The sequence below is a fragment of the Typopeltis vanoorti genome, chromosome 16, assembly GCF_054136105.1.
Source record: "Typopeltis vanoorti isolate ZY-2024b chromosome 16, IOZ_Tvanoo_1.0, whole genome shotgun sequence".
Taxonomy (NCBI): Eukaryota; Metazoa; Arthropoda; class Arachnida; order Uropygi; family Thelyphonidae; genus Typopeltis; species Typopeltis vanoorti.
The window spans coordinates 102,779,079-102,806,764 of NC_143564.1; the positions used below are offsets into that span (position 1 = coordinate 102,779,079).

A 27,686-nucleotide genomic window follows, 5' to 3' on the forward strand; every position below is an offset into this window, starting at 1 on the left:
TATTTCTAATAGTTTTTATGGTATTTTTTATATTCAGAGAAGTTAAGGAATAGTCGTTTAGGATCTCGAGTGAACAAAGAATAGAATAGTTTATTCGTTGCCCATTCCTATATTTCGATCTGTCATCTTTATAGAGTGGTACTTATTTTCATATCGCAACGTTGGTACAGAAAACTGATTTATTAGCTTTCCATATTAGTAGAATTTTCCTAATGTAGAAAAGGGAAGTTCAGTTCCTTGCATACTTCTTTATTAACTGATCCACACTTTCAATTTGGCTGTGAACTTCACTGCGATAAATCGCAAGAAATACTTTATTCGTTTGAAATATATTTCCCTCGATTTAAATTACCGTGATTGCAGTTTAACGAGCTCACATACCTGTTTTCTATAGGGCTGCCGCTTACTGTTTCATTTCTCTAGGAAATTCTCTTCCTTTGCTCAAAATAAATACTTGTACACACAACACTTCATTGTACAAAATGATGTGTACAAGGAAATGTTGTAATAAAGTCCTTATTTCAATTAATATTCCATTCCGATTATCTAAGACTCCTTGAAATACAGACATAACTTTATTATAACACTTCCTTGTATAGAGAATTTTTTTTGTATCATTACGTACGACTGACCCTGACCAAATTACCGATCTTCGCTTATAACCGACACGTTCGAGACTCTGACCCTGTTAATTCCTGTTAGTCATCGCCAATGCTAGTTGCAGGAAATCGGGCCATAAAATAAATAGTAAATATTGACAGGAATATTTAATTTATTTTAATGATAAAATTATCCTTCCTATGGAAGGGATAATTATTGATCATTTATGAGGAAAAAGATTCAAATGAACGAAGGCATCGGTGGCAAGCTATCATGCATTTTGTTTATTATTTTAACGGTATAATAGAACACAGAAACTAAGTAAATAATTAATTTATTAACTTGATGCTGATATTCGCTGGTGTTATAACCAGCATCTTCAGAGCACAAAAACACTGTTTGTCACAATACGCGAGACTAAAACAACATGGTGTACTTAAACAAAATTGTAGCAGCAACACAAAGACTAGAGTCCTGATTTTGGCGCCCTCTATCTGAAAAAAAAAAAAAAGCTATCATATATTACTAGAGTCCTAGAAAAGTGCTAGTTTTTTCTTAATATGACTGTCTCCCAGATCTTCGGCAAGTTAATACAGCCATATTTGTTGAGATTTGGAGTGTGTTTTAGGGCTTCTGTCGTCTCTAAGAACAATCTCTCTGATTTATACGGGTTTCTGTGTAGTACTTTTGTGTTTTTCCAGTTGATCCTATGTGCAGGGGTATCCCGTGCATGGTCTGCTAGGCCTGACTTCCCATAATGATAATTCCGGACGTATCTTTTATGTTCGCTGATGCGGATGTTCACAGTTCTTCCTGCTTGACCGTAGTAGGCTTGATTGCATGAGCAGGGTACTTGGTAGACTCCTGGATGTGATAAAGGAGGAATGCTATCCTTGGGTGAGCGGATGAGGGTGGCTAATTTGCTACATGGTGTGAATGTAGTGCGTAGTTTATGTTTATTGAGAATTCTTGAGATCTTTTCGGATGTGCCTTTAATGTAAGGGATGGTGACTGTTTTGTTGTAGTTCTCTCTGGTGGATGGTGGGAGGGGTTTCTTAGGAGTGTTTAGTAGTTTGTTTATTTTGTGGATTGTAGCCGTTGGCCAAGAAGGTGTGGCGTGAGTCAGTTCAGCAGTCAGAGCCTTGTCATTGGAACAGATTGCTCTCGCTCTATGGGTTAGTGTTTTTAATATGCCATATTGTTGAGCAGGATGATGGTGTGATTGTTTGTGTAAGTATCTGCCTGTCTGTGTGGGTTTTCTAAAAACTGAAAATGATAAGGAACCATCTGGGAGACGTGTGATGAGTGTATCCAGGAAGGGCAGACAGTTGTTGGTTTCCAGTTCCATAGTAAAGTGGATTTTTGGATGTTGGCTATTTAAATGTGCTAAGAATATTTTCAATGTCTCAGGGCCATGTGGCCAAATAGCAAGCACATCATCAACATAGCGTAGCCAAAGTGTTGGTTTGAGAGTGGCTGTATTGATTGCTTGTTTTTCCAGGTGTTCTATGTAAAAGTTGGCTGGGGGGGAAGGGGGGAGCCCATGGCTGTCCCATCAATTTGTTTGTATATTTTCCCTTTCCATGTGAAATATCCTGCATGTATTGTGAATTTGAATAGTTCAAATATATCAGGGGGGAAGTGTGACTTCAGTAGATTGAGGGTTTCTATTAGTGGTACATTTGTGAATAGTGAAGTGATGTCAAAGCTTACTATTAAGTCTGAGCTTTTTAGGGTAAGGTGTTGTAAGATGCTTTTTAGGTGTGCTGAATTTTTGACAAAGGAGGGAGAATTGTTTGTGAGAGTGGCTAGGAGCTTAGCTAGATGTCTAGCCAGTTTGTATGTGGGACTATTTATACTGTCCACAATTGGGCGTAGGGGTGTGCCTTGTTTGTGAATTTTTGGTGCTCCATAGATCCTCGGTGTTTTAACATGGAAGGGTTTGAGTTTGTTAACTGTGTCTTTGGGCCAGGCTATCTCTAGTAATATATGATAGCTTTTTTTTTTCCAGATAGAGGGCGCCAAAATCAGGACTAGTCTTTGTGTTGCTGCTACAATTTTGTTTAAGTCTCGCGTATTGTGACGAACAGTGTTTTTGTGCTTTGAAGATGCTGGTTATAACACCAGCGAAATATCAGCATCAAGTTAATAAATTAATTATTTACTTAGTTTCTGTGTTCTATTATACCGTTAAAATAATAAACAACATGTTCGACGAACACATAAGTCTGTCCACACATTTATCATGCATTTTATCCAAGAGAAGTTGAGTAGTGATGCCAACTGCATTCCATATTCAAAACAAGACAATCCCATTTTTGAGGAATTGCGTTTTATTTTTTAGTAATATTTGTTCAAATCTCAGAGGAGGTTTATAACAGATTTCTCCTCTAAGTTCTCTTATATTTTTATGAGTTTTATACGTTGCAAGACTACTTTCCAAATTTTCTGGTGTTTGATGAAATTGTCATAAATCGAAGTGACTGTTCCTTTGATAAGCCTTTCGGTACTTCATTTTACCTTTATTGATGTTTTTCTGAGCTTTTCCAATTTTCATGTATTTAGTACTCTCCAAGTCATACACGAATTGAAACTTCATTTTTCTATTTGTGTCCGTCTCTAACTAATTGCAGACATCATCCTCATTGGTCAGTTTACACTTCTCCCATCATTCTCAAAATTAGAATAATTACAATATTCTTCTCATTTATTTGTGGTATAAGATTACTGATTAACTCAACACGATTGAAAAATTATCTTTTGCGAAAACTAAACACGTACATGTTAGACTGAGCAAGTTTAAGGATATCGTAAATTTTGGGGAAAAAAATTAACTTTTTTTTTAATAGATTTTCTAAAACGAATTCTCACTGATTAGAAATATAGAACTAGATGACGTACAAACTATCAGAGGATAGCAAAGAAGATGTGCGCATATCTATAAAAACATGTTTGTAGAAATATATATTAGATTCTGGGGGTGCTCAGTCCATTGAAAATGTTGTTCTTTTGATAATAGTGGGGGCAATTTCCCACCGACTATTCTGCTACTTAACAAAATACACCGTTATCGGAGAAGCATTGTCACATCGATCCTAGGCTAAATTTTTCAAATCAGTTGTTACAAAGAAAAATACTAGAGTTTCTGAAGATCCGTTGGGAGTTAAGGAAGTTGATCAAGGAATTAAGTGAGCAAATAAATGGTTCTTACTAAAAATACACTAATGTCGTAGCCTTAGGTTTGGGTCCGTAAATCTAAAAACCAAATTTTTTTGAAACATTTTTAAATGCAATTTTTCAAGAGAAGTAGACTATTTAAGAAAATATTTATTTACAAAGATGTTTTAAACGCTGGAAGGAAAGGGATGATCGATGATATTTGCTCTTAACCAATCGGGGAAGACCCCAGTGCCAATCAACGATTAACCCAATTGCAACAAGAAGTTAATTATAAAAGTCTTAATTGAATAAATCGAGAATTTGAAGGAATTAATTTTCGTAAAGGAAAAATCAATTTCTCCTAATTAATGTGATTTATAGCTTAACAGGCTTCCAATTAGCACAAAATATCACTGTTAATACTGCTAAAATGCAAATTGTCCCAAGTGGAATAATTTACCTTATTTTCTTCATTTGCCAATTAAAGTGCGTGCTAATTATCTTGCAACGATACATTTCATTTCGTTCACAGACAAAATTAATATCCTTAGAATGTTTCTTTTCTAACTGGTCGGATGCTTATACATTGTTATAACCATTACTACAAACAGTTGCAATCAATTTCAGTTTCCCTAAATGCTGGGATTTGTGGTCTACTTTACATACGTTGTTGTTGAAGTAATTCCGTCCTACCTCATTACATTTATTCCTTAATCTCGTGGATAAGGGATGTCGTCTAGCACCATTTCTCCACGATGGATTGCAATTTGTTGAGCTTTCGCTGAGTTTGTGGTATTTACTGCCCGTTTTTCTCCGCTCTGCTTTCTTAGCTGTATTTTTGTTTTTCTTAGAAAACTTGCTCGTCAGAAAATAGCAAAACTAAAACCAAACCTACAAGTTGGCTTGCTTCGATTTAAAGGAGAGAAAGCTGGTCTCATAAGGAAATGGCAAAGTTTAACCTCCCTCAAAGAAAATACGCAACCTGGATAACACTTTGTTAAAATATAAACATAATGATATACTAACTTCCATTATCTTAGCAGTTTTTAATTTCAATCAGAACCTTGGCTGAGTATCAACTGGAAAGACCTCAAAGTCCAAGAGTTCATCCCATCTCTAAAAGAGAACAGTTGGCTAGCTGACAACCCATTTCTTGTTCTTCAGCAGAACAGTCATCCATGATTCCGCCATTTCTGCTAAACTTTCCGTAACACAAGAAATCACTTCTCGGCATAATTTACAGTTGAAATGCTAATCCAGTGAATCCGCTACTACTTTTTGTCTTTCATTCCATCGTATGTTCTTTTGAATAACCTTTTCCTCAAACAATGCCAAGATTCCTTCTCTCTCTCTTAACTCCATGCTGTAACACACACACCATCATACATTTACTATAGATTTTATAACCTCTCATGTGTAGGAATGATATAACTGTGTGTGTGTAGACGTCCTAAGTATTTGATCAAAGCGTTACTCGATCTCTATGAAGAGATTTAAAAATGAGATGAAGGCTACAAATCCGTTGGTAAGAGCTATTAGATGTCTTTAGCGTTGTCTTTAGAACTTTACGAACATAAAGTAGTAGGAGAGTAGTTCTAGTTATGAAATTCTCTTAACCCCATTTTGCCGCATAAATCTTTAATTTTAATATATTTATAGTTAACTATATTTAACGCCATTGCACACAGCCAACAAGCTAAATTTTTCTTTCCTTTCAAAGTTTGGGGCTCTATGTACTAGGATTAATATACATTTCGGTGTGTTTATTACATTCAATATTTTACATTCTAGCTAAATGAGATACTTAAGAACAGTTTTTTTTAAAAAAAAGAACTAAAGTATTTTCATAACACAGACTTATTCATATCCATTACAGATGACTACTCCAGGTTATGAGAACCACCAAGAATTACGAATAAAATAATTTACATAAATCGAGATCCTTTTCATAAGGATGAAACTGAATACTAGATCCAAGTAGATTTCTAAAGTGATCAATTTTGGAGACAAAACATTAAATAAATATAGCCATAACACTAATATGAAATTAAAGAGTATTTTATATTAAACAAGTTATCCTTGTCTGAAGGCAAATCAAGTCTTGCTATTCATTGGCGATGAAGTTTAAACTTTACATAAATTTTCTAACCTTGAAGCTACGATTTTAAATCTCTTGAATGGCTGCGTTCTGTAAACTTGAATATTCGCCTACAGAAATCTCAACTGGTGTAAATCAAAGGGTCTGTTAACTATGTTGATAGCGTTTGGTGAAAGCAAACGTTGCTGTTCATTTGTTTATACTTGAGACGTCTTGTTGATCGTGCGTACTCAAATTACCAAAACACTTTACAATAGTACGCAATTCCTAACGTAGGAAACTTTCTGCAGACGTAGTTATCCTTATCTTGAGCAGCATATCTGGATCTGCTTCATCAGATAACACTTATCAAGTCGTACACCTCAGACGACAACAACAGGCTTCGTTATCTAATTAGATTCAGGATTAATATATTCTAAAGTACCAATACTTGATGAGTGAAATATGTACGTAGAAATGTAAATATCTAGATTTATTACTAATAATCGTCACTATCATCGGGCTCAGTTTTATATGATGGTTCGTAAATTTAAAGAGATATTAGATGAATGAAACCAAACAAATATTCATTTATAGGTTTTCTGGATTAATTTAGGATTCCTTATCTATTTCTCAGATGACTAGCCAGAGAATTCAAACATAATACATTCCTCCCATGTCCTTAGAATGTCTTGCGCATTTCGGTTTCGACGATACCTTTAATTGGAAAGATCTGGACTGCAATCCAGGACATCAAGAATCTTTGTGGACTTTTCAAATTAAGGCGAGTTAGCCTAGTTTCTTTTATTTAAAACCATCGCACAGTTTGGATAAAATGTGGTACTCCATTAATACGTAAACTCAGATGTCTTTTCCATGAAGGATATTGAGTGATCAGACCTGTTTGTCCTTTTAACGAGTTGATAGGATAGTAAATCAGTTGTAGCTCAAGAACTCCTGCACACTTCTTGAATATTATTTGTTAATGAATAATTGGATTTTGTGTTCGTATTTCAGCATTCAATGGATTGGTTTAATATGCAGCCCGAATTTTATAATTTACACATTTTGCAACAGTGAAACGGGTTCCCATGATCTAATCTCAGAACAGTAGGAACCTTTGTTATCTCCAAAAAAATAAAGTGAAAGCTATTGTTTTCAAGTCATATTTCGTACATCTGAAGTTATGCAGCGGGGGCCTTTACATAAAAATTAACTTGCAGCAACTTTCCCAAAATTTCAGATATTTTCTAATAGTCGTGCTTATTATGAAGATTTTCCGGAATATTTTATATTCAAAATGCTACGCATCGTTCTGTTTTATTAGTATTTGTACATCTAAGCATCGAATGTAGTCGTCACTTTCCAGTTGGATTGTGAAATTTAACGTGCGTTATCTGTTGTTCAGGATTTTAAAGAGTTCGTTTAGTTATTGTAATTTATATATGATGAAATTCATAAAACTTCGCCATAGTCTTAGTTATCATAGTTCTGTTAATAATTTTCTTTGCAAGCATTATCATGATCAAAGTTTAGATACAGAGGATAGTAGAGCGACCTTGAGTCGATTCCATTAGGATGACACTTCTACGACTCAAACCATTTTAAAATATTTTAAGGGAGCATGCTTAAATACCACAACCATCTGGAAACATCTGATTAAAACATTTTTTTAAAAAAATCAGTCACCAGCCATTGTACGGATTTAGAGACGAAACCGGCTTGTTTTTCCTCTTTCTCTGACTAAATTATTGACGATAATGTTTCAACAAAAGAAGTGCTAAACAATAAGTTGATACCAAACCTATGAACTACAGTTCTTAAACGATTTTTTTCCATATTGAAAATACTGTTGGAAAATAACTATATTCCAGTTCTCTCTATAAATTAAAATTTTCGTTATCGAGCCAAGATTGATGAGGTATTGTGCTTGTTTCCATGGTAACATATTCTGCTTGCGTATGCCATGCTGCAGAGAGGACTTCTAACGTACATCAGAACATCCATGCGAAGTCTTATCTTATTCGTGTGAGGTTCTCTCCGTTCCTCGACTGTCCCTTAGGGCTGGTTGAGCCCTCCTAATGAGGGATTGTATTTTTGCCTGTAGCCTGTGTGTTCACGGAACCGGTTTGCCTGCTTGCAGGATGAAAAACCCAGGATAAACTGGGAAAAAAACCTGCTGTAGGTTTTTTCTCAGTTTAGAAAAAAACCAGTTTTTCCCAGTGTAGAAAAAAAAACCCGGACTGGTAGGCCGGTTCGCCTTGAATTCTGATGACTCGAATTTTGAAGACTCGACACTCAGGGGCTACCCTGAGTGTCGAGTCTTCAAAAGGGGGGGGGCACCTCCCCCTGACGCCTACGGGGCCCAACCCTCCCCCGTGTTCCGGAGTGGTAGGCCGGTTCTCCTTGAATTCCGATGACTCGACACTCAGGGTAGCCCCCGAGTTTCAAATAACTTGACAAAAACGTTACATCCTAGATCCGTTTCAAGCTGACGTCACATCCGTTTCCAATTTCAGCTTACTATTTTATAGTATAGAGTAGATTACGTACCAGACTGCATGCCCTCGTTTCCATATACAAGCCAATCAACGTGTATCTACATCTCTCCAACAGCCATTAAACAGGTGGAGAGATGTGGTGTTGATTGTGTCCGAGTATGATGGATGCCACGAGAACGTTATTTACCAGAATTTATCATCCCCCTCTATTAAGGATGATGGCGATGGTGTCGGAATGCTTTCCCGTTTAAGACCAGGGTCACTTATCATGGTGCAGAAGAAATGAACGTTATATTCACATGGTTGACGATTCTATTCTGGAGGCACCAATGGTACGGATGAAAATGTCGGCTTATCAAGTCGAAAGTAAGCTGAGGAGAATAGCATCCATGATCGAAGCCAATAATAGTCGACTAATGGATTGAGATTTATGAAACTGGGATGTTCCATTATTTTTGCAATAGAGTATATAAGAAACCAACATTTGCAGACTAGCTTCCATCATCCTGATAGCCAAATCTTATGTAAAATCTGAAGACAAAGAAACTCAACGCAATTAACTGTCGATGATCTCTCATTATTTCAAAATAAATTATCGACTGCATATTTCAATCCTCTGTGTTTGAAATAAGGATAACATATGGCTTTTCGTCCATGCTAGAACATCGTCTATCCATGTCCTCCTTTCTCTTCTATCTTTCCTTCTAAAATTACATTTCTCTGGCTGACCCTCTCATATGTCCGGCCATTCTCATCTTCCTGTTTACCATGTCTCTGACTAGTTAATTCTTCGTATTCATCATCCGTAGCACCTCTCCATGAGATCTTGAGAGCTCTTCTATAGCACCACAAGTTATATGCTTGTATTCTTCTCATTGTCCATTTATCTAATATCCAGTTGTAATGCCGGTAGTTTAAGACTGACCACACGTATGTTTTAATTGTTTTTAGTTTCATTTTGTTGTCAATATCGTTTCTGAGGATATATCCATTATTCCAGAAGCCTCCTTTCGGATTCTGGTTGTATTCTTTCCTTTTCCCAGTCTTTGCGATGAATATACATCTGAGGTAATTGTATGTTATGACCTACCACTTCAAGTTTGCTTTTAATTGTACTTCCTTTATTTATTATCATATTTTGGTCTTTTTAAAGTTTAATTCCATTCCATACAAAAGTTAATCGAAAGAAAATTTAAACACTAAAATTTAAAGTGTCTAATTCGTTAAGATGATGGTCAAGAACTAACGTGATCCGTTCAAAATACGAAAAAAATCACATCAGGAAAATATCAAATTCTGTGATCGTTTTTTAAGGAAATATTAGCGAGGGGTAGGGGATCAGAAAAGTCTTTTTGAGTGAGTTAAATTTAGAAAAACTACGTGAAGTATCATAACTCGTAATGCATAAAGCAATAATACCAAAATTGTTCTTCATTGCAGGACTTTCTTTTGCGAGAACGTTTTTTTCTCTTGGATGTCCCATATGTTTTAAAATCCTTATCACGTTGAGAGGATAAGGCCTTAAAACATTGCATATGATCATAATATATACAGAGATGATATTCTTAGGAACAATTCTATTTCATTCAACTAAGTTAGATATAACTTATCACACACTTAACTCTATAATAATTCATAAAATATAGCCACTTTTCTCTTTCATGTGTGCCAATTATTCTGCTATTACAAGAACCATCTCAAAGATATTCATGAACAAAACATTACAAGATTTTTACCAACCACATCCTAGGAAAGAACGTCTGAAAGAATTCAGATCTAGCGATGGTCCCCCCCCCTCCATCAGAATGGACGTCAAAGAATTGAACTTGTGTGAGAAAAATATCATTTTGTGTTGAATCTGGATCAGTGCTGTTTCGAGATATTGCGAAAATGTGATCATTCCCCCTAATAGTTGAAGTGTCGCAAGTTTTTTGTTCATTTCGAAGAACGTGAGTTCTCGAGCAGCATTGTTACTGCAATGTTGCCTGACAGCGACCAACACAAATGCAAAAATATCAGCTCATTTAAACTGACTGCAAGAAAAATTTGCCTGATGGCAAAACTGTCTTCATTCTTATTACCTCCAAAATATGTCGACGTCCTGTACGAAATTCCACTCGATAATTTCAGGTCTCGTGATCATACATTTCCTGTTTTTACACGTCGGCATTGGTACGTAAACATCAACATTAAACAGTGCAGTCATAACACTCATTTTCTTAGAACATCTTACAAGAATACTTCCACTCCATCCCCTGCAGAGATGAGAAATGGCGCATTAAAAGCAATTCTGAATAGGATGGTTTAACTCAGGGTATCCAAAAATGATCAAAGATAATACGTTTAAAGAAATGTCTTATATATTTTGAGCAGTAAAATGTAAACAAGTTTAAACTACCATATTAACATTTAATAAGATGTTTGCCAAAGGACAGTAAAAGTACCAGCCTGTTTCTTATTGCTTGAGTTTCATTTTGTAGGTGTGGATACATTCTTCGAAGTAATGTCCTAGCAGCAAATTTGTTGGACGTATGAAATTTCCAAAATTTATTCGGAGATTGATGTCCAGTACTGTATTGTAATAAGAAAGATAGCCACCTTGGAAACGATCTTAATCTGACATAACAGCAATAACTTATTGAATATCAAATATAGGAAAAATCAATTCAATAGACGAGCTAAATAAAGTAATTTTTCAGGTACTGGTGGTCCACATCGCGCGATGAAAATATCCCCCACTTGAATGATAAATAAGATGTGCGAGTATATTATTTTGATTCACATTTCTGTTATTTGCTTTAAAGCAACTTTTATTATTTGGACAACATCTAGAATAGTAAATCAATTTTATGGAGTTGTTATGATAATTCTTTAGGTATTAAATTCCGATTTCAACTTGATGGATTTTTAAGTAGTAATAGTTCACTTCATTTCTCAATTTCAGATTACATATTTTCTTTTTTTTTCTGTTAAACACAATAATTTCACTGTCTGAATTGAAACGTTCGAAAATTAAACTGATGTAAGTTTAATATTAAATTGCATTATTACTAGCAAGTTAGCTCAAAACTGAGACTTCATCCTGGATATGCAATGACAGTGACTATAGCATGCAATTTAAGGCTTTCTGATTTATACAAGCTTACATTTTAAAACATTACAGTATCCCTTCTTCAGGAAAAGAGGAGCATGAGTTGTCTCATCTTTTCCCTACCAAATACAGACCCAATGAATGGGCATTTTGAATAATTTTTCCTTAAGCTATGTTAATGCTGAAGTCTTTGTTTTCTAAACTGGCGTAAAAATTGCTGTAAGTAACAAAACTAAAGCTGCATAGATCACCAAAGATTACTTTTCAGATACGCCATGTGTAATTAGTAATTAGCCATCGATTATTCCGGAAGCAATTGACGTAATTGCTCAGTCTAGCCATAAGCCAACTAAACATGAGACTTAATTGCAAGAAACAATATAAAAATTTACGTACTTAAAGTATGCACAAAAGAGTAAATGCCTTCAACGTCCAGACTTGTAAAGTATCTTTCAAAGAAGAAAAATGGCTGATTCCCAGGATTTTAAATAATTTTGTTTTTTGGAGGGTAACACAGAAGAACGAGAATTAGTTTTAGCGTAGGAATGAGAGGAAAATAAACGCAACATTGCATCAAGAAATTGGGGTTTAAAAACATTGAAAATCTGTACGCCAACAGTGCAATTTGTGTTGCAAGTCTGTTACTGAGCTTTGATAACAATTGACGTGAACTGCTGTTGATAGTCTGCGGATGAGGGAGAAGTAGGGGGAAGAAACACCATAGGAGTTTTCTGTAGATCAGTGAGGCTGCACAGATTTTATCTTTGATCTTCTCGTCAATGTGGAAAATCCCAGGGCCGCCACTAATGATGCCAATAAGACTCACGTCAACGAAGCCGGGCAAACGGATCGATAACAAACTAGTGTTTGTGACGGCCCTGACGATAAACTGGAAATACCGTGTTGATCTATTGGTCTTCTGAAGCATAGTTTGGGTGCTGTTGTACTCTTGTGCACAGACACAAATAATATAATCGTATTCTTCTATCAAGAAACAAATTCTCCACTGGGAAAAGCTGCACTTTTTGATAATGCTGAAGCACTAAATGTGGTTAGATTACAATGTTTTCTATACGTATTTAGTTACGGAAACTGACTTTAAAACGCATTCGGTGTACTGGTCGACAAGCTGGCGAGAATGTACTTTGGAATACAAGTGTAGAATGCTATAAAAGTTGACCTTCATGCGTTTGAAAACTATACACTTCAGTCACGTGGTTTTATTTACTTTCAAATGAAAATTGCGAAATACAGCAAAACAGGAAATTATCTAATACGGCCAACCTCCAGCAGAGAAATATGACGTACGGAATTTAAATGACATGATTTGTAGCGACAGCGAAACTAGAGACCCGATTAAGCAACTGAAATAGTTATAACGTGCAATGAAAGCTGTTGTGTTACAGTGAAGCATCGTGTGATGATAACGCTATCCAAACATCAAACTGAAATCCACACTTGCAAAAATAGTCAACAGTGCACGGTTAGATCACGTTACCAGGAATTGAATATTGTGTCAGAATTAAAGTTGTTCAAAAAAATAACTTTAGAATATTATTTAAAAAATGGCCAGGAGACGTTATCATTGTGGGTGACGTACGAATACGTAATATTGCGAAGGCACTTGTTCTGTTCAAAATATTATTTATTCTTGATTAGATTCATTTTTGCTGAGATTGGAACGTTCTCGCAAATGCCAAACTGGAGATAATTTAAATTCGCAAAAATGTTTACAAGAACATCATTGAATTAAAATGAAGGTCAAGTACTTCCTTATAATAAAAAGTTGTCGGTTGAAAATCCAGAAAATATTTCTGTTCAGTTCATGACTTTCGTGTTCCAAAGCTAGGAAGGCCATTCCCTATATTATTCTTTATTGTAATCGATTCTTGTACTAAAACCATGTAAGAGTTTTTTAGATATATATATTTAACCCTACAGACTACTACTAATAGAATTTCCGATTTATTTACATAATTTAAAGACAACTTTAGACCTCTTTCATAAGAGGTGCTTATTTTTTTACTGTGTATCGATCTTTTCTTGGGTTTTGCTTTGAGTTAAAGAGTGAATTATATAAATTACCCATAAGATGAGCTTATGAAGGTAACAACACCAATATTCACATTTCTTTATGGTTCTAATTTTCTTCCAACCGCACGATAGTGACAAATAAGAATTCATTTCATGACAAGCTATCCCTCTAAGCAATCGCCTCCGCACGCGGCATTGTTCTCCCTTCATCCCAAAAGACTTGTGTTCAAATTCCATCTAGGATGTAAGACATCACTTTTGTTTTCATCAAAAAGTGAGTTAGCTGACCACATACCGAGACAAGATTTTTTTTTTTTTTAAAACCTTGAGAAACATAAACCAGCCAAAGAACATAGACAATTAAGTGGCAGGGGATCAATATAGTATAACATGATTCGAACAATCCTCCCGCCCCCGCAAAAATGTTCATTTTGATCCTTTATGGTTTGCTGGAATTTCATTGTAGTTGGTCAGTCAAGTTGTGTCTCTAGCAACGTTTGCTGGTATACAATACAGGCTTTTATCATAGATGAATAAACATTGATAGAGGCCTGTATTGTACACCAGCAAACGTACAATGAAACATGTGGAACATGCCTTTGATTTGACACGTAAATCTGCAGTAATTTAATTTCACACGAGAGATTTCATAAACTACGTTATAACAAGTAGTGCAGTTTACATAAAAGGAACTTACTGATATATTTTAAGAACTATAGTTGTAGCTCTGAGAACTTGAAGGATGGCGATTTCAAAGAATGTTGTATATGTCAAAACTTATTTATTAATTACAAAAATGCAACTCTTAAACGATCTATTATAACAGCAGAGCACGAAGAGATGCTACTACTTTGTGAATATAGACTTTTCAAAAATAAAAATCTCTAGTGTAGTTCTGAAATTTTTTTGCATTGAAAACCTTTTTACAAAACTGCACTCGATTGTGTTGCACAATTTTTGCAGGGGAATTGATCAATTCTTGGTTGCCTCTAAACTGAAATGCTTTGATCATAAACTGCACGAGCTCAGTTATCCATCGCGAAATTCTTCGTACGAACTTTGGCAATTTCTGTTTCCTAACCTTCTCCAAAAAAGACAATTACCTTTTACAGTACGCTCTGAAATTACTGCAGATTTACATGTCAAATCAAAGGTCTGTTCCACATGGCTCATTTTAAGCTGTTAGATAGTTTTGTATTATTTCCTTCGTCAAAGTCTGAGATAAAAATCACGCAGTGTTTCATGCAGCTATAGATATTCGTGCCAACAGCCCAGTGCTGCTCTTAGAGACAGAGGAACCTGTTGCGTTATAAGTTTCGATTAAAACGGTCCGTGGTATGTAATTATGGGAGGGATTCACAGTAGCTTCTGTTGGGCTAATACAGAATAGCCTATTCAGGAGCTTAACTGCTCGCAATCCGACAAGCTTCCCTTAATGCGACAAAGGGATGAGACGGCATTTGTAGCGATATTTCTTACATTCCCTTAGCAACTGGCAGCCACATGTATATTCCACCGTCTGAGATCCCGCTCTAACTTTTTATCCTTTCACGTGAATGGGTAGAAGGCAAGGTCCCTGAATGAGCGTAGTCAAAATTACCCCGCCCCTTTAAAGTCACGTGTCTAAACAGACCTATGTTGAGGTTGACTGCGCAGCCACGGCTTACTACTGAGGCTACTATCACCGGAGCCTTTCATCTACCTGCAGCTAGAGAGCTTCGGTTGGTAAATCTGAAGCACGCGCGCAAGATTTTTTGGTACGACCGTCCGCCGCCGGTACATATAGCTGAACGTGAGGCCCGTCTCAAGAAAAGTCTTCTTGGAGCCCAACAAGTCACGTCGGCTGCGTGTTCTGCATTATGCTCTCACCGCTTGCACATCTGTCCTTTTCGTCGTTGTTGCTGGCGTTGCTAGTCGGCATGTTTCTTCTATTGGCTAAAGAAAGTGAAGGTAAGGTAATTTCCTGTCTAGCTAAGCGAGGTCAGGGTTCGAAAAATTGGCGCTTCACCTAGTTCAAGGTTAAATGCGGCGCAAAGTATCAGATGCACGGTTTAATGATTTTTTTTTTTTTTTTAATTCTGGAAAACTTATTACGAATCCTAGCATCTTATGAGAGAGAATTTTTTTTTAAAGAACTTGTTTATTTTTTATGTATGCTCCTTCAGAGACATCCGCTTAAAGATTACCTCGAGAATACGATAACTTGTCGCTACACATGAGCTCGCTAAGGATCAACACGTGCTGTGTGTTCAAACATCGGTTTCAGTTTTATTTACTTCGTACGTTTTTTTAATGCATTTTAGCCTCTCCGTAACGCTAAGAATTTTTTTTTAGGATGACTTAGAATAGTTCTACATCGTAGTGCAGCTGTTTTCTTCTTTCTATCTATCGCCGAATCAGAAAAGTGTCAAGGACTGTTTGCTGCTCCAACTGACTAACATACTCAACGCCAGTCTTCTTCGTAAGCGTTTGGAAGAGCACTTTTCATGCTGCCTGCTTTCCGGCTGCCACGCAGCTTCATCTGGAATGTTGCATGAAGAAGCTAGGAGGGGCTTCCTGACGTGGCCGACGGGCGGCTTGTAAAACTGTCTGCAACATCTACCCTTGTCTCGAACGTTGAAGGTTTACCTCTAACCATTTATAACCTCGGAGAAACCAATGCTTATTAACACAAATTGGGTCAGCTACTTTTACTTTTTGTTTGTCAAGGTTACGTTTGAATCGCCAATAAAATTTGGTTTTTCTTCCGAAATCCTTGCAAATTTTTACGGAAACAAAACTTATTTCCGACGTAAATGAAGTAATTGTTTATAGTAGGAAGATTTATAAATAAACGATCCTTAAAGAATTTTTCGATCTGCAAAGCTCTCCGAAATTCTTACGATTTCAATTCCTCAGAAAACAAATCGTAAAAATTTCAATTCCTGAGAAATTAGTTTCTCAGAAATTGGAAGGCAAAAAAAAAAAAAAATTAAAGCCCAGAAATAATCCTTAAGGAGTTTTTAGATCTGCAAAGTTCTCTCGGGAATAGAAATCCTTAAAAATTTCAATTCCTTAGGAAAAATTCCTTGAATTTTTTAAATGGAAAGACCTCCAAATCTTTGATATTTTATAATCTACAAACGCGCATACTAAACGTATTAAAACAAGGATCCGAAGCTAAGCATTAGTTAAAATCCGCGCATAACAATCCAGTGCACTAAGTTTAGCCTAAATAAAGTTGTACTGATTTGTTGTCAAGGTGTAATAAGGTTACCACTAGGAATCGGTGAGCGTGAAGGTTATTACTTAATCATAACGTACATTGAAAACAAGTTGCGTAACAGGCTGCGTGCTGTACATGATTAAAGCACGTGTTTACGTATTTTCTGCATGCTAGTAGAGCGAGAAGACAGCTGTCGACTGCTGCGCCTCTGTTCCCTGAAATACCAACTTGTGTTTGTTCGACGTCACAGCGTTAAGTTTAGATCGGTCTTTCCCCCCCCCCCCTTTTTTTTTTTCTTATAGCCATTTTCGGAACATTTACGAGGAGGAGGAGGTTAATACTTACTTTATTGCTAAAAGCGTGTTTTCGCCGTTTACTTTCAAAAATAGGGTCTTTAATCATGCTATCTTCATGCCTCGGGTCATGAGCGTTGGCTGCATGAGTTCAACGTTCGACTACTTGTAATGTCGCGCGCGCAATCCAAGTTCACCTAGACGCCGGAAAGAGTAATGCCGAGCAGCATGCGTTTCTCTCTCGTGTGTGTGTTGTGTGAAATACTTTTGGGATTCACAAAAGTATGAATTTGCATCCAGTATTATAATAATGTATACCGAACGTGTATCGTACCAAAGAACTGCATTGCGTGTGTATACGACGCACAGGTTTTGACCTACTCTCAAAACATGTGCATCCATCGAAGGAACTAGCAATGGCCTGAATGCGAATACACATCGTTTGATCAACAGGATAGTCTTCAGAATATAAATGATGATCTGGGGGAAGGGGAATGTCATATTTCCAAGATCACAATCACTTGTAAATACCCATTAAGAATGTGAATCGAAGATGAGTAAGTACATATGATGTCCTTCCCTGTTTATTGTACAATTAAACAGGGAAGGACATTATACTTATATCTTGGTCGTATCTTTACTTTCTTCACTAACAGTATTTTACCGATAATCATTAAGATCCTGTTTGTAGAATGTTAACTATCGATTGGGGTCTGCTAAATAATGATAGCGTTTTTCTTTACGTATGTGTAACTTGACTAAATGTAATACTGAACTGCAAGCATTTCTGCAAAGATTCCATGTTTTAGTTGTATTTATTTCCACCTGAAATAACAGAATGGAAGTTTTTATTTTTTTCCCAATTTTTGTGGCGCATGGTGGACTGGAACGTTTGGAAGTGCTAGCGTACATCTAAGAGCGGAAACTATTGTATGGATCAATCATCTTGAGCAAATAAAAGAAAAATCGTCTCTTATATTAAGTCAGAGGAAAGATATGCTGCGCGTGTATCCTTGAAGGAACAAGGATACACGCGCAGCATATTAATGCACATTGGACATCACATGAAATCCTTAATTTCCGATAGTGGTCTTATCAGCATGGCATTCTCCCATTAAAAAAATGCATTTTTTAAAAATATATATCAATTAATGTTCTTTGGAGAAGTCACTAACTTTTTAATATTCAGTAAACACTTGGAGCTAAAAATAATCTCGCTGTGTTAGTATATTTCTTATCTACATAAGGAATTCTGTTTTACTAAGAATGCCTTTTAATTATCATTGCAAACTGTAATGTCATCTTCGCTAATGTTTTTGTACTTAATGCCCAAGCAGTTAATGTTTCAGGATCAGCTGATGCGTTTATAGCTTTCCTACTGAGCTAAGAAAGAGACTAAAATAAACGCGCGTAGTGACAGTTATGAAACCTTGGCGTGAAGAGACACTCCAGGGACATTTCCGGCTTGAGCTTGCAGGAAGAGTCGCAAAAACTGGCAGTAAAATATGATGTCCAACTTCCCTTGAATTTCAATTCCAAGATAAAAATCCACATTTTTTCCATTGTTTCCAGGAAACGAATAACTGGATCAATTCCTAACTTAAGTTACGAGATTTCATTGCAGCTAGAATTAGAGGAAAAAAAAAAAAGTTGATCACAACGGCAGTGAATATTGACATAAGTGTCTTATAAGGACGTTAATGCCAAGATTCAATTTACAAAAGACATCTAAAAAAAAAAAAAAAAAACATCCTTCCAGAGTTTGACGATAGCTAAGAAAGCGCCCAAATATATTTATTTTGAGTCTAAGAAAAAATCGAATATACTGTATGTAGTTTGAATTACTTGAAGATAAGGACGAAATCATATTAAAGTTGAATATAATTTAGGCGACGTGCATTTAAAAGTTGCCGGTTGTAGTTTTTTGAAGATCTTCTGCCAGCTGACGCGTTTAGAGACTGGTCAACCGCAACTACAGAGATAGGTTTCTATCTCTTCATGCTAATGCAGGAGGAGATGGTTCCAAATTAAGAACCGCAAAAAAGCATTCTCCAATTACTGAATGTAGTGAACCATTTTTTGTAGGAAATAATCCCACTAAAAAATTTCTGCGTGGATTTGGTTACGTGAGGTTTCATAGATAAATCTGCAACCGAGCTTTGACCTACTTAAGAACACTTATAATATCATGACTTTCATCATATTTTCAAAAATAACTTACTTCAGCATTCAAGAATTAATCACGTGCTATTCTACTTGTGAACGTCTTCTTTTAATTCTTAAACTTCCTTTCTCTTATCACATCCAGAATTTCGTAATATTCAGCATGCACCTTAACTTTTTTTTTCCCCCCATAAAGAGATTATGGGGGAATTGAGATTATCCTTTCGGTAGTCAGTCCCAATTACTTTAATTGAATACTTCTTTTCTCGCAGAAATTGATTTACAAGTTGTCATTTTTGTAATCTTGTACATGCAATTCAACAAGCGCCGAGAAAAGCAAGCTATTTATATTCTTAGTTACAAAGTAAGGGCAAAACGAAACAAAAGTCTTAAGAGGAGAAGGGAGAAACATTTCGGCTAGCTGAACTAAAATTCACACTGTTTTTAGAAAAGAAAAAAAAAATCCACTTCAGAAGGAATCAAAGCAATTGCAGAGAATCAGACGTGTTATAGGTAGCCACATCGGAAACATTACTGGGTGTGGTGAAAATCATTCACAACCAAGTGCCATGAAGTGAACTTGCGTAATTTCACCTCTGAGATAAGAAAATAAAAGATACAAAAATATTCGGACCCACTGTACCAAAAATAAAAATAAAATCTGCATGGGGGACCGTATCCCTCATACTTTAATGTGAGTTAATTTTTTTCATTAAGTAAAAACATAAAATGAGTGATGAAATAAACACAATTTACAGAGAGTTATGAGCCAGTATACACATGGCTTTCACTTGCATTAAGTGGCTCCAACTGTTTTGTGTTATTTAAAAAAAAAAAAAAAAAAAAAAAATCAGTGGAGGACGTGCTGTTGGCTTCCATGAAACTGCCAAAACTAAATCAATATCAAGGAGAGTTGATTTGTTAGGAGTTTCGTTCGCATAAAATTTGACAAAAAAAAAGTATTTAGTTAAAAATCGTTTTCTGAAATCAAAATCGCATAAAATGTCTTATATCCTCCTCAAATAAATCCAGAATTGGGTTTTGTATATCATATTTTTGATGACTTATTTGTCAGCAGAACTCTCATTATAATAAGTAACGTTGATTCACCCCAGTAATAATTAAGTGTCAAAAAAAGAAACTCCAAAGCAATTCATTCCTAAGAATAACATATTCCAGAATGTGGGGGGGGGGGAGTGGCTTTCTCCTTTAAATCTTACAAAACAATTGAAGTGGAGAAGAGAATCAATTGAGGATGACCCTCGATCTGGACGACTTGTCATGCAACAACTACGAACATTACTAACAAAACTGAGCGGTTGGTCACGCATGACAGATGAATGAAAGTATCTTGCTAGACGCTAGAATATCTTAGCCCACTGTCCTACTTATTCTGCATGAAAAACTTAGTAGGAGAAAAGTCGGTGGCTACTGATTTTCTCTTCTTGAGTTAACACGATTGCATCCTATAAGCAATAACATTCCTTGGTGGATGCATTCACCTCTTCATATTTATACATTTTATTGTATGATGCAGTCATAAGCAAGACAGGATCAATTAATTTTATACTTCTTGAAGATATTTTCATGGACCACTTAAATTTGAATTACTGGAAAATCATTGTGTAACATTTCGAGGAATGGCCAAGTCTTAGGAGGTTTCTTATGTTTGAAATTCTTCCATCTTAGTAACACATCCGTTGTCTAAGATTTCCAGAAGCTAGTTTGCCTCTGGCAATGAGTAAGTTTCTAGAAATTGAAGGTAAATGTTACACAAGTTGGAGTCGTCAGACAGTCCTGAAAATTGAGTACTTAGTTCTTTAGTGGAATCTCCTTCTTCCCCTAATGCTACTGTCCGATAGAAGATTCACAACAGAATAATTTAAGATTTACATCGTTACTCAATGACTCGAAAATTTCTAATTATGCGCTTTGTGGATTAATTAAAATGTCTTGAGTGGGAGATAACATTTTTTTTTCTTCAACTTAACTGCGCTTCTGAAGAATTTTTTTTTAGTCCAAGGACTAAAAAAATTTCTTAATTATACTAGTTGAACATTTTGGGGTCTGCACCAGAGATGTCAAATCCCGCCACTGTGGGCCTCAAATCATTTTTTTGCTTTCTGAGAGTTGTCTTTAAAGAATTTCTCCATACCAGTAGTGTATGAGAAAACTCTGCTAACGTCTCAGCAGTTTTAAACTAGTAGGAATCCCCAGAGATTTTCTAATATGCTCAAGATTAAAGCAGTATACATATATGCCTAAGGGCCGACTTGAATCCCACTGTAAAATGGATGGCTGAAGCAGCTTTACTGGATTGTCTAACTCTTAACTAACCCACGATATGATCGTATTATATAATGGATTTAAGCTTTTGGAGGGTTGGGATTGTATAATAAAATATAAAGGATAGTTTGGGTTAGTTGATCTCTTCTTTCATTGGTTTTAGACCAGAGATTGTAGGTCAGTGCATGTTTACAACACTATTAGGGTTTAGATAAGCAGTCGCATAAAGTTTCGATTCCCTTGCTAAGAAGTTACGTGGGATCCTACATACACTGCAGATAGGCTATGCATCAATTTCACGGAGTTCAATTCATTATGCAAGGAAACATTGCAAACAAAAGAATTAAAACTATACTTTAATGGCCAACTGTGAGTTCCTAACTTTACTGAAGGCTGTCAATAATTGGAAATATGTAGCCTTTGGAATCTGATAACTTATCGACTATTTCGTAGGTTTTTTTTAAATAAATGTTACTTTAGCTTGCCAGTTCGGACATACTCTTATCAACAAACTGTAATAAACCATTACTTAAGAAACATGAAATAAGAGATTTCCTTTAGACATTTAATGTTCACCTATCCGAGTTCCTTTTTCGCTTTAAAAAAAAAAAAAATTAAGCTGAGTTGTTCACAAGCGAGCAGGAACACTCAGATCGAGCTTTGCGTGCTTAATCTAGAGAGGAACTATAAGGAAACACGGTCTGCTGGAGGTTGCATGCCCTAGTAGACAGTTAACCTCATCGATGATTCCGATGTCCTATAGGTGATCATCAAACCGCTGAATGGGTTACAGATTACTTAATGCACGCTAAGCGTCATGCACTGTAAACATTCCAGAGAAAGTGGCTAAAAGAAAGCTCTTCAGACTGCACGTACGAGTTGCGCATATAGTCAGATGGCAGATAGTTTCCCCATTGGAAAGTTGTTTTGCTTTCGCTGTAATGCTTTTAACTGGTGAGACAGATGAACAATTAAAAAGTTAATGATCACATTGAAACAGCACGAATGAGCTGTTGCCCTTTGAATACTCTTTTTTTGTTTTACCATCGTTGCACCAGAACTTTCATCTTGGGTATTAAGATATTGCTTCAGATTAGCTTAAAACTTTGAATGTGAATACTCTTCCCTCAACTAAAGGGTGTTGTGGATGGTTCTTTGGAACCATTTGTGTAGAAGGCATATCTATTTTTAATTTCTTGAAAATTTTCAAAAGGTGTATTCTCCATTCTCTGAATCTCTAAAGAGGGAAGTATTATAGAACGCATAATTTACAAATCATTAACTCATGAATAAGTTAATAGTGATTTATTTCGGAGATTTTGTACAAACACCTTTAAACTCGTAAATATATATACAAAAAATTCAGTAGAAACTTATGGAAGTCTATTTATAATTTACATTAAAATATTGTTACCGAGTCGGAGGGCATTACTCTGAAAGCGGTTGGTGGGTTCGACGCCATGCAAAGTTAGTGTGTTCCTTTCAGCGTGGTCAATTTCACTACGGGCTGTGACCCTAGTAGCTCCATATTAAGGATGAATGAACGAAGCCTCTTTGGGATTCATTAAGCATTGACCAACCAACCTGACAGTCTGTATTATCATTATTTCGTAAAACGTTTCGAATTCATTTTAGTTCCGATCTTCTTTTTAGAGGGCTCTATTTTTTCGTTACTTCGATCTACATAACTAAAACGTAGGTGGGTGGAATTGATCTCTTACATCAGAGCAACTATTGAAATGTGTTGTATAAAAAACCAACAGGGAGTAACTAGTTTTCGTGTATCAGATCATTTCTTTAAGCACTAATGCGTGAGCGTCTCTGTAATGGACAAATAGAATTCTACAAAGGAGGATTTTATTTTCTGAAAATGTTTGTAGATTGGGCGTAACTGCGTGCAATTTTCCTGCAGTCCTGACTTTATTGACAGTGTTTTTGTTACTGTCGATGTTAATCTTCCCTATGACTGTTGTGTACGATGAGATAAAATGTAAATTATAGTAACACAGCCTTTTTGCCAGAGTTTCAACTCGTGATTATAGGTCCAGACGTAAAGGTAGTTAATACGTGCAAATGTCTGTCATAGAAATAAATCTCCATGTTATTTGCTTAGTAAGGAAACCAATGAACGTAAATTTCGGGGTGCAAAAATTTTAAAAAATAATAGTAACTCGACTACAAACTGTATTATCTCAGATGGTAAGAAATACTCATGTATACTTCGGGGTGGAGGTTTCATAACTCAAATATTAACTGAATTTTGGAGTTTACTTATGAAATATTAAAAAAATCCTCTAGTAGATTTTCTCTCTCTCTCTCTATATATATATATATTAAAATTATTAAGACATTTGCAACTGTTCCAGGTCATTGTTGTCTGTTGAGACCCTATCGGGGAGGGGAACAAAAACATAGGGAAGGTAGTCAATAAGAAAGTAAGGGAGCAACAGCATCAATTTCAATATGTAGAAGTCATCGGATTTCTTGGAAAACAGTGGCTGTAAATTAACTAGAAAAAAAAACGTTGAATGTCCATTGCAGTCATTACTGACAAATATTTGGATGGATATCAATTATGCTGACCTATACAAGTCATATTTTACAAGATGTTGGGAAGAGGCTTAACGTCAGAGTTGTAATTTTTTGTTAACGAAAGCAATTCCAGAAAGGAAGCATTAAATAGAATTCACGACTTCACTTGTTGAGTAGCACTCCTGGATAAAAGCAGGAAGTACTTGCCATTATGCAAATTGCACAGTACATGCGCGCGCTAGGAATTTCAGTAATGGAGAACATGCTTGACACGCAAGTTCTCATAGCATCAGTTATAATAAAGTTCGCACTGCTTGCTTACTAAGAAAACTTTCCATATGCTAATTATAAATGTTATGTTACTCTACTAAAACTATTGATTACTGCAAGAAGAGGAAAGCTCAAATTTGAAAATGATATTCTCGAATTATCAGTACTTAACAGATGTTCTTTCCACGTGGATTCTCGCGAACATAAAGATATCTGAAGGAATCTGCAGCATTCCCCAAGAAAAGCTAATTCTGGCAACAAAGGATTAGTTATGTGGAATTCCGACTAGCTTTGAAATACATGGGAGCACTGATATTGCCCATCTATAGAAAAGAGAAAGATACAGGAGTTTCTTTACTAAGGTGCTCCAAGTGAATTAATGCAAGAATACTTAGAACTTTGGGTGCATAGTGTAAATGGAGCAATACTGTCCCATATATATATTTGAGCTATAAGTCGGCAATAAAAAAAATATGAAAATAATCAGGAATATCGTTTAAACTTGTAGCATACAAAACGGTGTTCAAACAACTTGTGGACCTAAGAGTTAAGTTAGAAATAAAGAGTTCTGAGAATAAATGGTATCATTGACAGATCTTTACATTAGGAAATCATTAAAACTGAAGATGCTAGGAAAGAAAGATGGCATAAGATTCAAGAATGCGTGAGCAGAGCTAAATTAAGGTGGAATGGTCGCTCGAACAGAATGGCAGAGGAAGCAAGCAAAACTGGTGTTTGATCATATCATTGAGAAGTGCCTTAGAAATCTAATTTTCTAGGCTTAAGTTTTTGCTCACACCGCAATGATTAAGCTAAAATTTCAAGCCTTTTGATATCGCTGACTTTTATAAAATATACTGGTAGAATGAAAACGTGGGCATAGCCCTGGGTGGGTAAATTACTAATCAATTGCACTGCAAACGGGGATACCCCTATTTCCTTCTACGACAGAAGCAATTCATAACATGTGTTGTGAGAATTATACAGTCTTCTAAAGTTGTACAATATGAGGAAATGCGTTTTCGGTAACAGAAGTTAACAATATAATAGGAGCATAGGTTGAATGCAACCTCATACCACCGCCTAGGAAAACGTATATACTAATGGCTTCCTTTTCACTGAGCTTCTAAACGATGTTCATAAAATAAAACTTAGAACAGTCAGTGTTCAAGACTGTTTAAAAGGAAAATTAGGACTACAGCTGGTGCATCCTAATTGTACCCTTCATATTTTTTGACTAACAATTTCAATGCATGATCAATCTAACTTTACATTAGGAAATTTGTCTCAGCCATCATGTATGGAATCAACTTTTCATGTTTTGTTTCCAACTAATCCATCTGCCAAATTCAATGTTTTGTGATTAATGAGTGCAAAACAAACTTCCTTCACGAAACTAGAGAAATTGTCTGCGTAGGAGATTTTCGTCCAACAGTGGAATGATAATGGCAAAACTCGTAAACAGGGAAGTATTCAAACTTGCTTGCTAATCAGGAGAAGACTGATTAGTGTACATGTTGAATGAGGAAAAAAAAAAACAAACTTAACAGGTATGTAAGTTGCGTACTTTTGAGGAGCTTTCCCTCGTCTGTTTCACTTCCGCAGGAAACCGCATCCACCCCAGCATGCAATTATTTTGTGGTGATCCTCCCACACTGGACTGATCAGTGTGGGAATGATCCTCTCATGATCACTCATCAGGAGAATTTTCCGTATTATAAATACACAAACGCGAGCACGCGCTAAATAACCTGGTGTGGATACTTAAGTGATAATCGGAGGAAACAATCCAAGTTTCTTTTATTAAATTTGGAATTTCACTTCTGGTCTCCAAGTCATCTTCACAAGCATAACGAAGGAGAGAAAGGAAACAGACTGAATATTAAATTAGTCTTAAACTAGTGCCCTTTATGGCACTACAAGAAGATCTCATAATAATCATTTCCCAGATTTTTTGTAGTTTGTGTTTGCAATTTAAATAGGTCTGTTTCAATCTTTCATAGTTTTACAACTAAGATTTATATCCGTATAATGAAGTAATTGCGAGTTGATCCGAATACGATACCCTAAATCTGTACATTGGTCCAACCTATCAGCGGCCGTAGAATCGTACTAGATGAAATTCTTTGTTCATCTAAGCCGATGTAGGACTCTCATCAGGAGTATAAGATCCTCCTGATTCCAGGTCCTCTCCGTCTCTTACGTTATTCTGGCTTCTCTTTCAATTTCTTCTACTTCTTCCAGACTGGATGAGCATACAAAATACGTCCGTATCTACAGCAGCTCAGAGAAGGATACCAAGTCACTGATTGTGATTATCGGTACGAGAAGAAAATCAGATTTATTATACTGACTTTTGGAATAATAGATAGCGTACAACACTCCCCTAACCTAAATAAACCGAGCTGTTTCATACCATCTAAAATGCGGAAGACTATCATGAGCTTTTAGCCCAACAATTAAGATTTGAATACAATATATTATTTGTCTTGCGTGTAGCGAATGTTTTTATCCAAGTGAAGATGTCTTCGATTATTAAGCCAATGATTCTTTAATCATTAAAGTATCTATGACAAAGGTGAAAGAAAAAAAAAACGTCGAGGCATAAACTAAAACATGACTCCTAAAGGTAAGGAAGGTCGGTGATATGGATTTGTTAAAAGATAAACTATATATTTGTCATCAGCATGAAACAGAAGCTGATCATTTAAAGCTTGATATATACATTTCTCCTGTTTGATTTCACCTTCGTGTGATGGTTGATTTGCAGCGAGCTCCTGTATACATGCAGTCGATAGATCATGTGATGAACGATCTCAACATCACATTCCCCGTATTCTCTGAAGCTCATGTGTGATGACTTCCGTTTGAACTTTTCAAAGAGTGCTCTTTGTAAACTTTCGACTAGGATTTGACGAAATCATATTTGAGTACTACTGGAAATTACAAATTAAATTACTTTAATAAAAATCCGTGACAAATAACAATTTAGTAGGCGAGGTGACCGTAAAAAAAAAAAAAAAAAAAAAAAAAAAATTCAATCTCTTATTGGTAAGGGATGATTTCACCATCAAATTCCTCAACCCCACTCGTAGAAATATCGTTTTAAAATAGCCGCGCTGCTTATTGGAGGCTGAAGCAGCGGGCGGTGCGACTTCGTAAAATATTGTTTAAACAGATAGCGGCATTTATTATTATCCCTTCTGGCTGTATTACTTAGAACTAATCCTTGACACCTAATCATTCCTCCCCGCCGTACTTTTATTTCACTTCCTGCGACTCGTTCAGGTAAGGAAGAATGAGTTCGTCACCACATGAGATGAACTTTGCATATTTCGTCTTCGCTACTCCTGAAGGACTGGAAGTCGATAACCCGTCTTTTACCATCATTATGGACGTTCGTGCCCTTTAAATATTTAAAGGGCAGAATAATTTAATTTTTGTTAATGAAAACTTCTGGGGAAAAAAAATCTGG

General features: G+C 35.9%; 1 protein-coding gene across 1 annotated transcript in view; it reads left to right on the forward strand.

Moving 5' to 3' along the window:
* The first annotated feature begins 15,199 nt into the window (after positions 1 to 15,199).
* The window catches only part of Fs (Follistatin), a 64,784-nt gene continuing 52,297 nt past the window's right edge, over positions 15,200 to 27,686 (forward strand). Inside the window, exon 1 of the mRNA XM_090406440.1 lies at positions 15,200 to 15,412. Within this exon, the coding sequence (XP_090262566.1) occupies positions 15,322 to 15,412 (91 nt within the window). The 5' untranslated portion in view covers positions 15,200 to 15,321. The remainder of the gene's footprint in view (positions 15,413 to 27,686) is intronic.